General features: G+C 39.1%; 1 protein-coding gene across 2 annotated transcripts in view; it reads right to left on the bottom strand.

The window, feature by feature from the left end:
- NR3C2 (nuclear receptor subfamily 3 group C member 2) overlaps window positions 1–13,977 on the bottom strand; it is a 367,456-nt gene that overhangs the window by 102,273 nt on the left and 251,206 nt on the right. For both annotated transcript variants that reach the window (XM_067736718.1, XM_067736719.1), the window contains exon 4: window positions 12,496–12,612. In XM_067736718.1, the coding sequence (XP_067592819.1) occupies window positions 12,496–12,612 (117 nt within the window). The remainder of the gene's footprint in view (window positions 1–12,495; window positions 12,613–13,977) is intronic.

The following is a 13,977-nucleotide window of genomic DNA, read 5'->3' as shown; positions in this document are numbered from 1 at the left end:
TTTGCTATATACCAGAAACTCACACAACACTGTAAATCAACTATACTTCAATGAAAAAATTTTTTTAAATAAAAATAGAACAAAGACTTGACAGATGAGTTAGAGAGGCAGCAAGAACTGAGAACAATCGCCCCACTGGATTGCTGATCACACAGTCCTCCCCATTCCCATCATTCATCATTCTTACGTGGTGTAACCTTTAGAATTTGGCTTAAAATTTCGAATCTGACTCAACTTTACCTAAAAATATGAGTATTTACAGAATGGAAAAAGTGTTTTTGCTCTATGGGATTTAAGTTTTTGCTTTAAAAAAAGGTAGGGCTTCCCTGTTGGCGCAGTGGTTGAGAGTCCGCCTGCCGATCCAGGAGACACGGGTTCGTGCCCTGCTCCGGGAAGATCCCACATGCCGCGGAGCAGCTGAACCTGCGTGTCCGCAGCCTGTGCTCTGCAGCGGGAGAGGCCACAACAGTGAGAGGCCCGCGTACCCCCCCCACACACACAAGCAAAAATGTAAAAACAGACCTAATTAACATATGCAAATGTTTCTAAGTAATTAACATGAAATGCCTGTCATTTATATGGCAAATGAAGATATAACTGTCTGAATTTTCACTGGTGAATTAGTCTAATTTTAGGATGAAGAACAGCTTGGTTTGAAGATTGATAGATTAAGAAAACTGTATGTTGAAAGAAATCTTCGATTATTTAAAAATTTTTTAAATTGTTCATAAAGGTGTCTCTCAGTTTCTCTGGTGATGCTGAAGTGAGTTCTGAAGAGTTTCCAGGGGAGACAGCAACGTGCTGGGGCAGGTCAGAAACTGAAGGGAGATGTCAGCAGGTCGGCTGCTAGCAAGTGGCCCTGCGAATCCCAGCCTGTCTTCACAGACATTTCTTAGTATCTGTTACAAGAGCTACAAGAGAGACAGACAAGGCATGCATTCTGAAGGGACCAACCAGAGCTGCCTCAGCCGTCCTCAGGCTAGAAACAATTTAAAAGTGTCTAAGGTGGCCAGAAAGCTTTAAAGTTGTATTCAATTTTTTGGTAAGAATAGGAAGGGCTGATTTTCATAGTCCGAGTTCAGAGTGCCAACATCAAATGAAAAATGCTGTTGACTGATGGATGCTGATGGAGGTGGTCTGCAGGTAGGGATGAGCGTGGGTCTTCTGAAGGATTTCATGATGCAGAGCTGCTCCTTTCCAGACTATGTCCCAAGCAAGTGTCAGTACGTGCCATAGGACCATTATGATGGGATCCATGCACAGCGAACACAACCGGGATGAACACCCCCAAATATGGAGGGACGGAGTTAGAGAATGGCATCCTGACATGCCACCATCTTGCTGCGAGAGACACAAGTCAGGAAGTTGACACTGCTCTAAAGCAAGGAGAAAGCTCTAGGGATGTGTCCCACTGTCAACACCGAGGCTACACTTAAGTACATCGTTGTAAATTTCGAATGCTTATTTGGCCCATAATAAATGTCTTCTTTCTTAGAGATTAGCCCTTTGAAAACAAGGCCAGTGCCTGCCTTCTCCAGGCTACACTGGCAACATTGTGGGGAACACCTGGAATTTAGGAGGAGTGTGATGGATATTTGCGGAATGAAGAATCAATGGATGGATTCATCAGAGATGCACTTTTTAAATACTGTGATGATCCTCCCTTCTACAAACCAGATTAATCTTAATACAGAAAATAATTATACGGTAACAGTAACTGCTTAGTGTCATCACTGTTTAAACATATTTTACGTTATTATGCTCTCAAAACAAATACCGTACAAAACAAAACACTTGGAGGAATACAGAACAATTCCATCTTGGAGTTTCTTGTTTTCATGACCTAACTCAGCAACTGGCTTTACATCGTTGTTGACAGATCTACTTTTCAAAATAATGAAGCAGCACATTCAGAAGAAACCATTTTTACTGGCTCTGCTAGTTCAGCTTTGAAGAGCCTCTTCGTCAAAATGTAAATCATTATTTTTTAGTCAGCAAACGTCTTGACTCTTCTTCCATCTTCATTCTCCCAATTTATTACAGAGAACTTTCTTTCCTTTATTAATCACTGTAATGAGTATGCATTTTATAACTTGATAAATCAATAAAAATATTTTAAAAATCTGTTAGAATTGGGTTAGCTGTTAAAAGGTATGTTATCTGTCTCAGAAAAATCATCATCAATGATACTAAATATCATACTTATTTATTCCTGAAGATTGAAGGGCTGTTTTATTTTTTTTTATTTGATTGGAATATAGATGATTTACAATGTTGTGTTAATCTCTACTGTACAGCAAAGTTATTCAGCTATACATATATATATACTTTCTTTTTCATTTTCTTTTCCATTATGGTTTATCACAGGATATGAAGGGCTGTTTTCTAATAGACAGTTGAATGGCTTTCTGTACCTTTCAGAGGTGAGAACAGAGACTTTACTGTTACATAAAGAGGTCCCTCCCCCCTTTTTATAATCACACTATTTTACTATGAAGCGGGGAGAAGAGGATATTTATCAGAGAGCCAACAAGCAGCAGATCACTAGTCTGTAGATTTTTCAAATGAAAGAAAAAAGACTAAGTTATATTCCTTAGTGTGCATACCTGTTAACTGAAAGTAAATGAAATCAATGATTATAACTGAGAAACCAGAGTCTGAGGTAGATGATACCTACAGAATAGGCAGGGACTTTACGTAGAGTGATGGATCAGCTCTTTCTAAGATGACTGAGTGCAGAAAACCTATGATGCTTGGTTTTAAGTGGTTTGTCCTTCTTTCCACACTATCTCCACATACCTCACCCCTACTCTTCCATGAGCCCAGAGTGCACCCGCAATCCCAGTGTCTGGCATTTAGGGAGAGAGAACGATTCAGGTTTAGAGAGGTGTTCTATAAGAGAATGTCCACCTTACACATTAACAGATGGTTTAAAAAAAAAAAATTAAGATTTGCTATTTTAATGCTTTTTGTGTTTTGTTCTGGTTTGTGTGTTTTCAGAGTAGCCATCTCAAAAACTCTTGAACTCCAAAACAGAGCCTTTGCAGTTCTGTTCCAAGAGGCATGGAAAGATATTATTCTGTTTTGTCCATCAGCTTTTTAAAAATGGATACTTTTTTACTTCTAAATATATAGATAACTTAGAATGTGTGAATAAAAATCAGGCTGTTGGAAAAATTGCTATGATTTAAGAGATGCTCCACAATTAAGAGATGACTATAATGGCTACAAGTCTGTATTGCGTCTACTACACTCTGATCACTATCTACACTTACAGCTCCCGTCTGAAAAATGGGGTCACAAAAGGCTTCTTGTCACAGGCTGTCATGCTTTGTACCACAGGGACCTATAATTGGCCGTGCCAGCCTGAGTAAGGTAGGGGCAGTAGAGGCAAAGCCAGATGTTTGTCTATGTCTCAGCCCAATCAGAAGCTCTGTTCTGGATGGTGACCAGCCAATTGGCTGGGACCTTCTTTGGGGAAGTTTGAATACAAGACACTCAGGGGACAATGATGACAGAGAGAGAGAAGGCAGTAAGTAGAAACAAGTGCAGTGGAAAAAAAAAAAAAAAAGAAAGAAAGAAAGCAACAAGGTAGGGAGGAGAGAGCATGGAAGAAAGAAGCTGACAAAAAGAGAAAAAAATCAAAAAGTCCTAGAAATTAAAAACCTATTGTGTCTTAAATGACATCCTGGTATTTCCCAGAGACAAAATGTGAAACTAGCAATATTTTTATAATAAAACCCCATCATCTGCGGTAACCCAAAAGAGTATAACAACAATATAAAGCGCCACGAACAAAACGAAAACAAAACAAAATCCCCAAGATTTTACCAGACAGTTAGAAAAAGAATCGTGTATTACAGAAAATATCGGTGAGTGTGTGGAACTGCAGGGCTGCTGTAGACCAGTCTAAAGAGACCTGTATATCTGAGACGCTTCTTAGGAAGGACAGCTCTGATTCATGCCTATTGAGACAACAAATGCAAGATCTCAAAGGTGGAAATGTTAAGCTCCAGGCCCACTGGCCCCTTAAGTATGACTGGGATGATGACCTACCAGGACAGACTGCAAATGCAAAAGGAAATGGAAGCAAAAATGGGCATCTGTATACCCAGCAGAAGGTTTCCAGCATCCCGGGGTTTTGTATTTAAAAAGACCCAAGATAAGCAGCCTACTTGGGTAAGCTCACTGAGGCTCAAGTGCGGCTACGAATATGTATATTCTTGGGAGGGAAGAACGTTTGCATCCAATGCCTGTATTGCTTCTGTTCTAAGACGTTATCAGTCACGAAAGAAGACACCAATTTCCCCCCCCCCTTTTTTCTTAGCTTTGATGTTTTTCTTTTTTTTAATTTTTATTTTCTATTGGAATATAGTTGATTTACAATGTTGTATTAGTTTCAGGTGTGCAGCAAAGTGATTTAGTTATACATAAATCTATTCTTTCTCAGATTCCAATTTAATTAGAGTTTTGAAGGAAACTAATACAAATTAAACGTACATATTGGTTGCAAATTATAATCACAACAGCCAAAAATCTGAAAAGAAAGAAATTCCTTAGAGTTGAAGAAATATAATAAATCTTGAAATGCTGCCTGCTTCGGGACCGACCCTAAACTCTCCTTCTGAAATTCTGCAAGGTAAAAATACCAGTTGTTTAATTCAAATTGTATTACTATGACAATGAATACGGCTTAACTTATAAATGAAGATTCAAAAACCATACTTTCACTGATTTATAGAAATGTGTTATTTTCCCCTCCACTTTCCTGCTCAAAAGTCCCACTTAAATTCTTATTGTCTACAAGCAAGGGGAATGGGAAGGGGGAAAAAAAACCTAAGGAATGGTATTTCTTCATAAAACTCGGTACACTTGGGCTTTCTAAACTTCTACAGACTACTGCATATCATGCCTCAGGAGACCCTTAAAGATATAAAAATTGTTTTTCTTATTGGATTTCAGATATTAAACCTCCTCTCTCACTGGCATTGATCCTGTAATTTCTCTCCCCAGACCTGTGCTGCATGTGAATTTTACAGGTGCCGGACCATACAAGCTAGTTGGAGCAAGTTGCTGGCAGGTAAAGCCAATTTTCCTCAAGTAAAAAGATCTCTCTCTGGCCTCTCCATGTTGGTCATAGTTCTGTCATTCTTTTGTCTCTGGGTCTTTTGTTTTTCACTTAACTTCTCCATTTCAGTCTTTAAAGCACTTCCCAGCAGGAGACTTACTGATGTCTCTAGGTCTTTTTTTTTTTTTTTTTCTTCTCACCCCTTTTTTCTTCCTTCCTGTTTGGCTTTCTGTATATGTCTAATTCTTTACCTCTTCTGCTCAGTAGCACGACTAATCTTGTTTCCCTTCTTTTCAGTTCAAAATTGTGAATGCTATTTTCTTTAAATTTGATTACAGAACATGTTCATTAGGATTGATAAACTAGGAAAGAGGGAAGAAAAACCTTATCCGTCACCTTCACAAACACAAACGTTTTTGGTATTCTCCCATTTCCTCCTAGTCTTCTGACTCATGCAAATCTTTTCCTATAGAGCTGTAATCATGGAATAAGGAACCTAAATCGTTTTGCATACTCATTTTTTTTATTACTTTTGTGCAGAAAGTATTCTATGTTGTTATGAATTTTCCTAGCCGTAATTTTATTGGCTGATTAATATTGCATTATGTGGATGAATTTTAATTTAAATATTTTTCTTTTTTTGGTTCCATTCTTATCAGGAATATAAGAGTATCCATTTCTTTGAATGGTTCCCAGCATTAATCTCCTGTCTCCCTACCTTTTTCACCTAGTTGCCTGCCTTCCAGTCTGCAAAAAAGCAACCATGTGAGGTCTGCTGTTGCGACTGCTTCCTGTGTCTGAAATTCTTTTCTCTTTTCATATGACACGTTCCATTCCAGGAGGAAAAGGTGGACCCGAGATGGCCACCCTTTAAAGGCTCACCTGAGTAAAAGTGATGGCTGGGATTAGGGAACACTGCAGATAGTCATGGAAGTCAACTGAAACCAGAGTTAGGACTATACTATGGTTTGTGAAATTTCCATTTTTAAAGCCACAGGAAGCAAGATTTGCATATTTTAGAGTCTTCATTAAAGGAACGTGAAAGTAGACTTTAGCATATCAGATGAAAAATGAATCAGGGGGGTGGCTTGGAAAAGAGGAAAGACAACTGTATTAGAATCTTTAGGTTGCATTTCTCAAGTTTCTGATGATAGCATCTTGGCTTCCAAGTTCCTCATCTGTGAGTGGGAGGAGTGGGAAAGAAAAACCTCTAAGATCCTCTCTATATTCTATGGCCAGAGTACAGTCGAGCTAGAAACGCCCCAAAGGACTCATTCTTGATATGAGGTCCACATAGCCTTGACGCTGTGCTTTATATTTTAGGAGCAGCTCTAAAAGACACACATAGATCATCCTCTTCAGATCACTGGCAGTAAAACCAAAGTGATGAATTCCTTTGGAGGAGGCTATGCAAAGCAGTACATTCTCATGTAAATAAAACCATGCCTCTTTGAGATCTATTATTAGGGGCTATTGCAGAGTGGTGGGCCCAGCCTGGGGCCAAAGAACTGTTATTTTCCTTTTAATTTCTCTGTTGACATTCTCACATCTTCTGCTCTATATTACTTTGCATGCGCCCTAAAGCTCAGCAGGATTTTAAAGAAAAGGGATAGCACGTGTAGGAAGAGGAAGGGAGTGGATCTAGAGAAAAGGGAAGAGGCACGTTTTATGGCTTTGGTTTCTGATAAATATAAACCTACTCATTCTTCTTCCTTCCACTTTCTAAGGGAGAGACTAGTTTGGGGACATGGTTAGGATTACATGCTAACCAGCTGACAGGATAGGAAAAAAAATATTCTAAAGTATTCTGAATTCCTGATGATTTTAGAAGGCAGATGACTAATTTTGCTCCCAGAGTCATGACCATTCACTAACAGAAAATGTCTTTCAAGTACAGGGTTGCATCTGCTGTATCCCCCAAGAAAGGTAACAGGAAAGAAGGGTGAAGAAAAAGAGACTGCAGACCTGCTTTGCTAGGAAAACAGGGGTGAGATTGGAACATGCATAAAAAGGGTTTAATTTAAATCACATATTTCATTTAAAAAATTGCTTCACATTAAAAGGTTAAACTTCATATTATCTCTTTTAATATAATAAAATTGCTTGCATTTCTTTTTGCCCAAATTGAAACGGAAAATGTGGCTTCAAAATAAATTATAAAAGAAAAATGGCAATGTATGTTACCACAACTGGACACTTAGTAAAAGTTAATTACTTAATCCAGGAACCAGAAGTAGTTAAAGTATAACTTGAACCTAAAGAAAATGCTGCTTTTATAAATATTAATTTCTACTCTGCCCATTTTTTTTTAACATCTTTATTGGAGTACAATTGCTTTACAATGGTGTGTTAGTTTCTGCTTTATAACAAAGTGAAGCAGTTATACATATACATATATCCCCATATCTCTTCCCTCTTGCGTCTCCCTCCCTCTCACCCTCCCTATCCCACCCCTCCAGGTGGTCACAGACCACCGAGCTGATCTCCCTGTGCTATGCGGCTGCTTCCCACTAGCTATCTATTTTACATTTGGTAGTGTATATATGTCCATGCCTCTCTCTCACTTTGTCACAGCTTACCCTTCCCTCTCCCCGTGTCCTCAAGTCCATTCTCTAGTAGGTCTGCCTGTTTATTCCTGTCCTGCCCCTAGGTTCTTCGTGACCATTTTTTCCCCCCTAGATTCCATATATATGTGTTAGCATACGGTATCTGTTTTTCTCTTTCTGGCTTGCTTCACTCTGTATGACAGATTCTAGGTCAATCCACCTCACTACAAATAACTCAATTTCGTTTCTTTTTATGGCTGAGTAATATTCCATTGTACACATGTGCCACATCTTCTTTATCCATTCATCTGTTGATGGACACTTAGGTTGCTTCCATGTCCTGGCTATTGTAAATAGAGTTGCAATGAACATTTTGGTACATGCTTCTTTTTGAATTATGGTTTTCTCAGGGTATATGCCCAGTAGTGGGATTGCTGGGTTGTATGGTAGTTCTATTTTTAGTTTTTTAAGGAACCTCCATACTGTTCCCCATAGTGGCTGTATCAATTTACATTCCCACCAACAATGCAAGAGGGTTCCCTTTTCTCCACACCCTCTCCAGCATTTATTGTTTGTAGATTTTTTGATGATGGCCATTCTGACCGGTGTGCCTACCTGCCCATTTTTGACTCAGTTTTCAATGACCTCAAGATTCAAGGTAAGCTTTTTCTCTAGTATAATGTTTTACCGAAATCCATAAAACCTACCCTGCATACCTAGAAACCAGCAACAAAGCATGTGGATTCTGTATCATGTACTACTGTGCCAGGCCTCACTTACAGACCATCACAGACACAAGAAAGAAACCTGGTGCCACAGCTGCCATTAATAGATAATCTGAGCTATTTTTAAAATGTCAATCTATAAACAGTGGACCCGTTTCATACAGAAGAGTGATGCTGGGTGTGTGCTTTGGTGCCAGGAACAGAGATCTCAGTTCTGGCTCTGCCACTACCCGGCGCTGTGGCCTTGGGCCAGTTCTTTAACCTCTCTGGGCCTCCATGAACTCACGTTTAAAATGGACAGGTTAACAGTATGTATCACATGGTGTTATGTGATATTTAGAAGACACGACACATATATAGAGGGCTTAGCTGAATTCTCAGCACACAGAACCCTTAAAAATGCCAATTAATCATGCATTCACTCAACAAACAACTATTGAACACCTACTTGGTGCCAGGCACTGTTCTAGTTACTGGAGATAAAACAACGAACAAAGAGACCAAAATTCCTCCCCTGATGGAATGTATATTCCAGCAGAAAATATCTCACAGTTAAATAGCGCTTACAATTATTTACTCTTATTGCTAAACTAGTGGGTCTCAATGCCACCCAGGGCATACTTAGCAAAGTTTAGAAACATTTTTTTAAATTTATTTATTTTTGGCTGTGTTGGGTCTTCATTGCTGCGTGGGCTTTCTCTAGTTGCGGTGAGCGGGGGCTACTCTTTGGTGTGATGTGTGGGCGTCTCACTGTGATGGGTTCTCTTGTTGCGGAGCATGGGCTCTAGGTGTGTGGACTTCACTAGTTGTGGCACATGGGCTCAGTAGTTGTGGCTCACGGGCTCTAGAACACAGGCTCAGTATTGTGGTGCATGGGCTTAGTTGCTCCACAGCATGTGGGATCTTCCCAGCCCAGGGCTCGAACCCGTGTCCCCTGCAATGGCAGGAGGACTCTTAACCACTGTGCCACCAGGGAAGCCTAGAAACATTTTTGGTTGTCACACTGGGGGTAAAGGGACAGCTACTGACATCTAATAGGTAGAGACAAGGAATGCTGATAAACATCCTACAACACACAGGACGGTCCCACAGCAAAGACCTATCTGGCCCCAAATGTCAACAATGCAGAGGTTGAGGAACTCTGTTCTGAAGGTTATGTATGGACTCAACACAACCCTATGAGGTAGGAACTATAAGTATGGCTACTTCATTAGTATTTTATAGTAACTGATAGTAATGACATTTTATAAAGTGTGATCATACAGTATTTATAGTAATATTTACATAGTATATGTAAATATATAAGATTTGTAAAGCTATACAAAAATTGCACAGAAATACTTTAAAATATACCTCAGCAGTGTGTGTGTTTAAATTCAGATGGTAGATTTTACAAAACTGATTCAGAGTTCATTTTATGACCAACGGCTGTACCACTGTGCCATTTAGATTTTAAATTATTCATCTGGCCCGATCCTCGCTCACATGCTTCAGAAGGCGCTCTTTTGCGCCACATCTGCGCTGATTTGGACGTTAGAACAAGGAAGCAGTGTGGCACATCAGAACCTCCAGACCCGGGGTCCAGAGATCCAGATCTAGCTCCAGCATCTCACTGGCTGTGGCATCTTAGGGCAAGCAGCTGAACTTTTCTGGGCAACTGAGGTTCACCATCACCAACATGTGGGGCAATCGTGTCCCTCAGATCATGTGTGCAACTGCCATGGAATCTGCAGTGAGAGTTTCTACCACCCACCACACCACCAACGTGTACAGGTACTGACTTTTTTTCACTGTACCCTGACGCATTTACTGTTCTCCACAGCCTAGGAGGTAGGCACAAGCTGAAGGAAACAGGGGCATGGAAAGGTGGTAACCTGCCTCTGAGGTTACAAGTTCAGGAAGTGGCAGAACAAGGGTTCTCACCCAGGCAGTGTGGCTCCAGGGCCCGCCCTCTGGACCAGCATGGGCTGCTCTGGCTGAGTTCAAGCCACCCAGGATGCTCTCATAGGAGCAGTGCCACATGGCCACAGCTCATCCACCTCTTAATTCCCAAGAGCTGCTCTGTTCTGCATGCAGCCATGTTCCTCCCTAGTCCTGACTAGTCAGGCAGTTGGTGCTTTCATCAAAGCAAAGAGTGAAATCTCTTTGTGTTTCTTTTTCGAATTACTTTATTTCTTTTAAATAGGTAACTTGTGTACACAATACATGCATTAGTCCAATATGAAGTTCAAAGGCACAGAAGAATATACAGTGACAATTAATTTTCCTTCCTATCCTTGTCTCCCAGCTACCCAGTCCTTTCTACTGAGACCACCACCATGACTAGTTTCTTGCATCTCGTTCCAGAAATGCTCTATACAATATATATTCTTTTCTGAAAGCAGATATACAACTTGTAGGATACGAAACATACTATTTTGCAACCTGATTTTTTTCACTAAACAATATTTTGGAAATCAGTCCGTATAGAGCCCCCTTTATTCTTATTAGTGTCTGAGAGTATTCTATAATTTATTTCATCAGTTCTGAACAGATAAATATTTAATGGGTGTCTGATATTTAACAAGGCTACAATGAACATCTTATGCATATATCATTTCTTACATTGCCAGAATATACTTAGGATAAATTCTTAAAAGTGGAATTGGCGAGTCAAAGGCCTTGTGCCTTTTAACATTTTATTGAAATAGCTGAACTGCTCTCCATAGAGGTTATATCAATTTCTACTTCCACCTAAAATGTAGGAGATCAACACTGGGTTTTACTTTTATTTCTATACTCATCAAACAATATATCATAAAAATGTTTTATCTTTGCCATTCGCAAGAAATTGTATCTCATATTTTAAATTTGCATTTCTCTTATTAGGATTAGATTGGGACTCTTTTCATGTGTTTCAAGAACCAATTGTATTTCTTTTATTATTCTTTTCCCTATATTTTGTTCACATTCCTGTTCTTTTCATTCTCATTTTTCTACTGAGTTGGTTTCCTTTTCTTATGGAATTAGACAAGCACAAGAAATAAACCCTTTGTCTATAAGCTGCAAGTATTTTCCCCCAGTTTTTTATTATTTGCCTTTGCAGTAATATTTGATTTGTAAGTAGTATTGATTTCCTCCATTCTTTTCTCTTATAGCTTCTGGGTTTATTTAATACTCAAAAAGTATGAAATACTCCACTTGCAGAATATAAAATTATCCATGTTTTCCTTCAGTACTTCTGTGATAGCAGAATTCATTTTGGAGGATCATAGGAGTTTGGATTCAACTTTCTTGTTTTCCAGATGGCTTCGCAGTTGTCACAATAATTTCTATCGAATAACCTATCCTTTCCCCACTGATTTGAAATGCCAACTTTATTATATACAAAATTCTCATATTATTTGAATCTATTTCTTGACTTTCTGTTGATCTGACCCTCCATAAACAAATACACAGACCATTTTAACTACTGTAGCTGTGTCATATGCTTTACTGTGTGGCAGAGCTAGTTGTCCTTATTATTTATCTTTTCCAGAATTTTGCTGGCTGTTCTTTAGGAACTTAGAATCACCAAGTGGTATTTCTGTTGGGCTTGTGTTATATTCATAAAATAACTTAGAGAAAACTGATACCTTCAAGACGTTGAATCTCCCCACCCAGGGACGTTGTATACTTTTGTGTATGGTTCAAGTCTTTACCCGTCCCACTCTTTTGGTGAGCTCCTGTAACATTTTTAAAGTTTTGTTTTTTGGGGTTTTTTTGCTTTTTTTTTTCATATAGGTCTTCCTTTATTACATTTACTCCTAGAGTCAGGAATATATTCCTATCTGGTTAATGTTATCACTTATAGGTCTTATTTCTAAACAGACACAGTAATAAAAACTGTTAGCTATAGTTCTATGTAAAATATCATTCATTTTTGTTTTGGTTATGCACCCAGTTCTTGAAACCTTAGCAAACTCAAGAGGACCACAGCCACATAGCAAACTTGTTTTCAACTCCTTCTCCTAAGAAATATTTTTCTCCTGAAATGTTTTAGCATAAATGTAGAACTTACTAGATTTTTAGAAATCTTTGCTTCATGTTAGCTTCATCTTCAATTTTGGGAGTATAAAGCCTAGTGGTGTGATATCCATCTTAACAACTCTTACTGAACTAAAACTACAAAACTTACCTCCTAAATTCATTCCAGCTTGAAGACACTTCTGAAGTCTGCAGGCAGGACAATTCTTCCGTCGAATCTTATCAATTATGCAATCATTTCTTCCAGCACATAAATAGTTGTGTTGCCCTGAAAAAAATAATAAAGAACCATTGTTACAATAAAGACTATTATATTAATATAAAGTACTAATATGTACAATCAGGTAATGAAACATCCTCTTTCCTGCCTTGAAATCTCTTCTTCAAAAAAGTAGAAGGGAAACATGATTTGCGAATAATATAGGTACAGAAATCGTCAGTTTCACACAGCTGAGACTTTAGGTTACAGATGATAAGCTTAATGTTTATTTCTAATAGGTTCCCACAGAAGTAAAGCTGCACTCCTCACTGTTTGAATTTCTTGGCATGTACCCTTTCAGGAGATGGTGCACCTTTCATTCAGCCATCACCCAGCACCAACCTAAACAAAGGCCCCGCTGCAGGGTGTTTTTTTTTTTTTTTAATTTTATTGAAGTATAGTTGATTTGCAATGTTGTGTTCATTTCAGTTGTATGGCAAAGTGATTCAGTTATACATACATATACATTCCTTTTCATATTCTTTTCCATTATGGTTTATCCCAGGATATTAAATATAGTTCCCTGTGCTGTACAGTAGGACCTTGTTGTTTATCCAACCTATATATAATAGTTTACATCTGCTAACCCCAAACTCCCAACTGCTGTAGCTGTTTAAGCTCCTCTGCCTATCCACATTTACACATGTCATTTCAACTGGAAGACTTGCAAATTATACAACTAGAAATGTAGAATGATTTCATTTTGCATGCCAAACTGGCACCAAAATAATTCAGATGCAGAATATGCTTGGGGAGGCGGCCTCTACCGGCAAAATGCAAAGCTGTACCCTAGCTCTATTATTCATTTATGTATTCCAATAAATAGAAAATATCTACTGAACCTCCACTAGGGATCAGGCAGTATTAGACACACTGCGGAAACAGCAGTGAATAAGACAGACAAAGTTCCTGTTCTCGTGACCCTACCGTGAGGGGGAGACAGTCAACAGACAAGGTAAGTAGGTAAAATGTACAAGTGCTGGACAGTAATAGATGCTCGGGAGAAAAATGAAGGGAAGGGCACAGGACATGGTGGAGGTGAGGAGGGTGTTGATATTTTAGAAAGAATGCAGGGGAAGCCTCGCTGGAAGGCGACTTTAAAATAAAGCTCCGAAGAAAAGGAAGGCGCTAACTATGTTGACATCTTGGGGAGAAAACAGAGTAGAGCAGAGGGAAAAGCAAACGAGGGAGGGCAGGGGTGGGGAGGAAACCTGGCATGTTTAGGGAACAGCCAAGGATGAAAGAGGGAAAGAATGAGTGAACAGTAAGAGGAGATGAGGAAAAAGGGCCAGTGTGACTCAGATCATGTAAGGCCTTATAGATCATGTTCAAGACCTGGAGTAGATGGGAAACCATGGGCCTAGAGGGCTTTTA

This window comes from Pseudorca crassidens, chromosome 4, assembly GCF_039906515.1.
Source record: "Pseudorca crassidens isolate mPseCra1 chromosome 4, mPseCra1.hap1, whole genome shotgun sequence".
Lineage (NCBI taxonomy): Eukaryota > Metazoa > Chordata > Mammalia > Artiodactyla > Delphinidae > Pseudorca > Pseudorca crassidens.
Note: the sequence above shows the minus strand (reverse complement) of the source record. Positions and strands in the feature narration are given on the sequence as shown.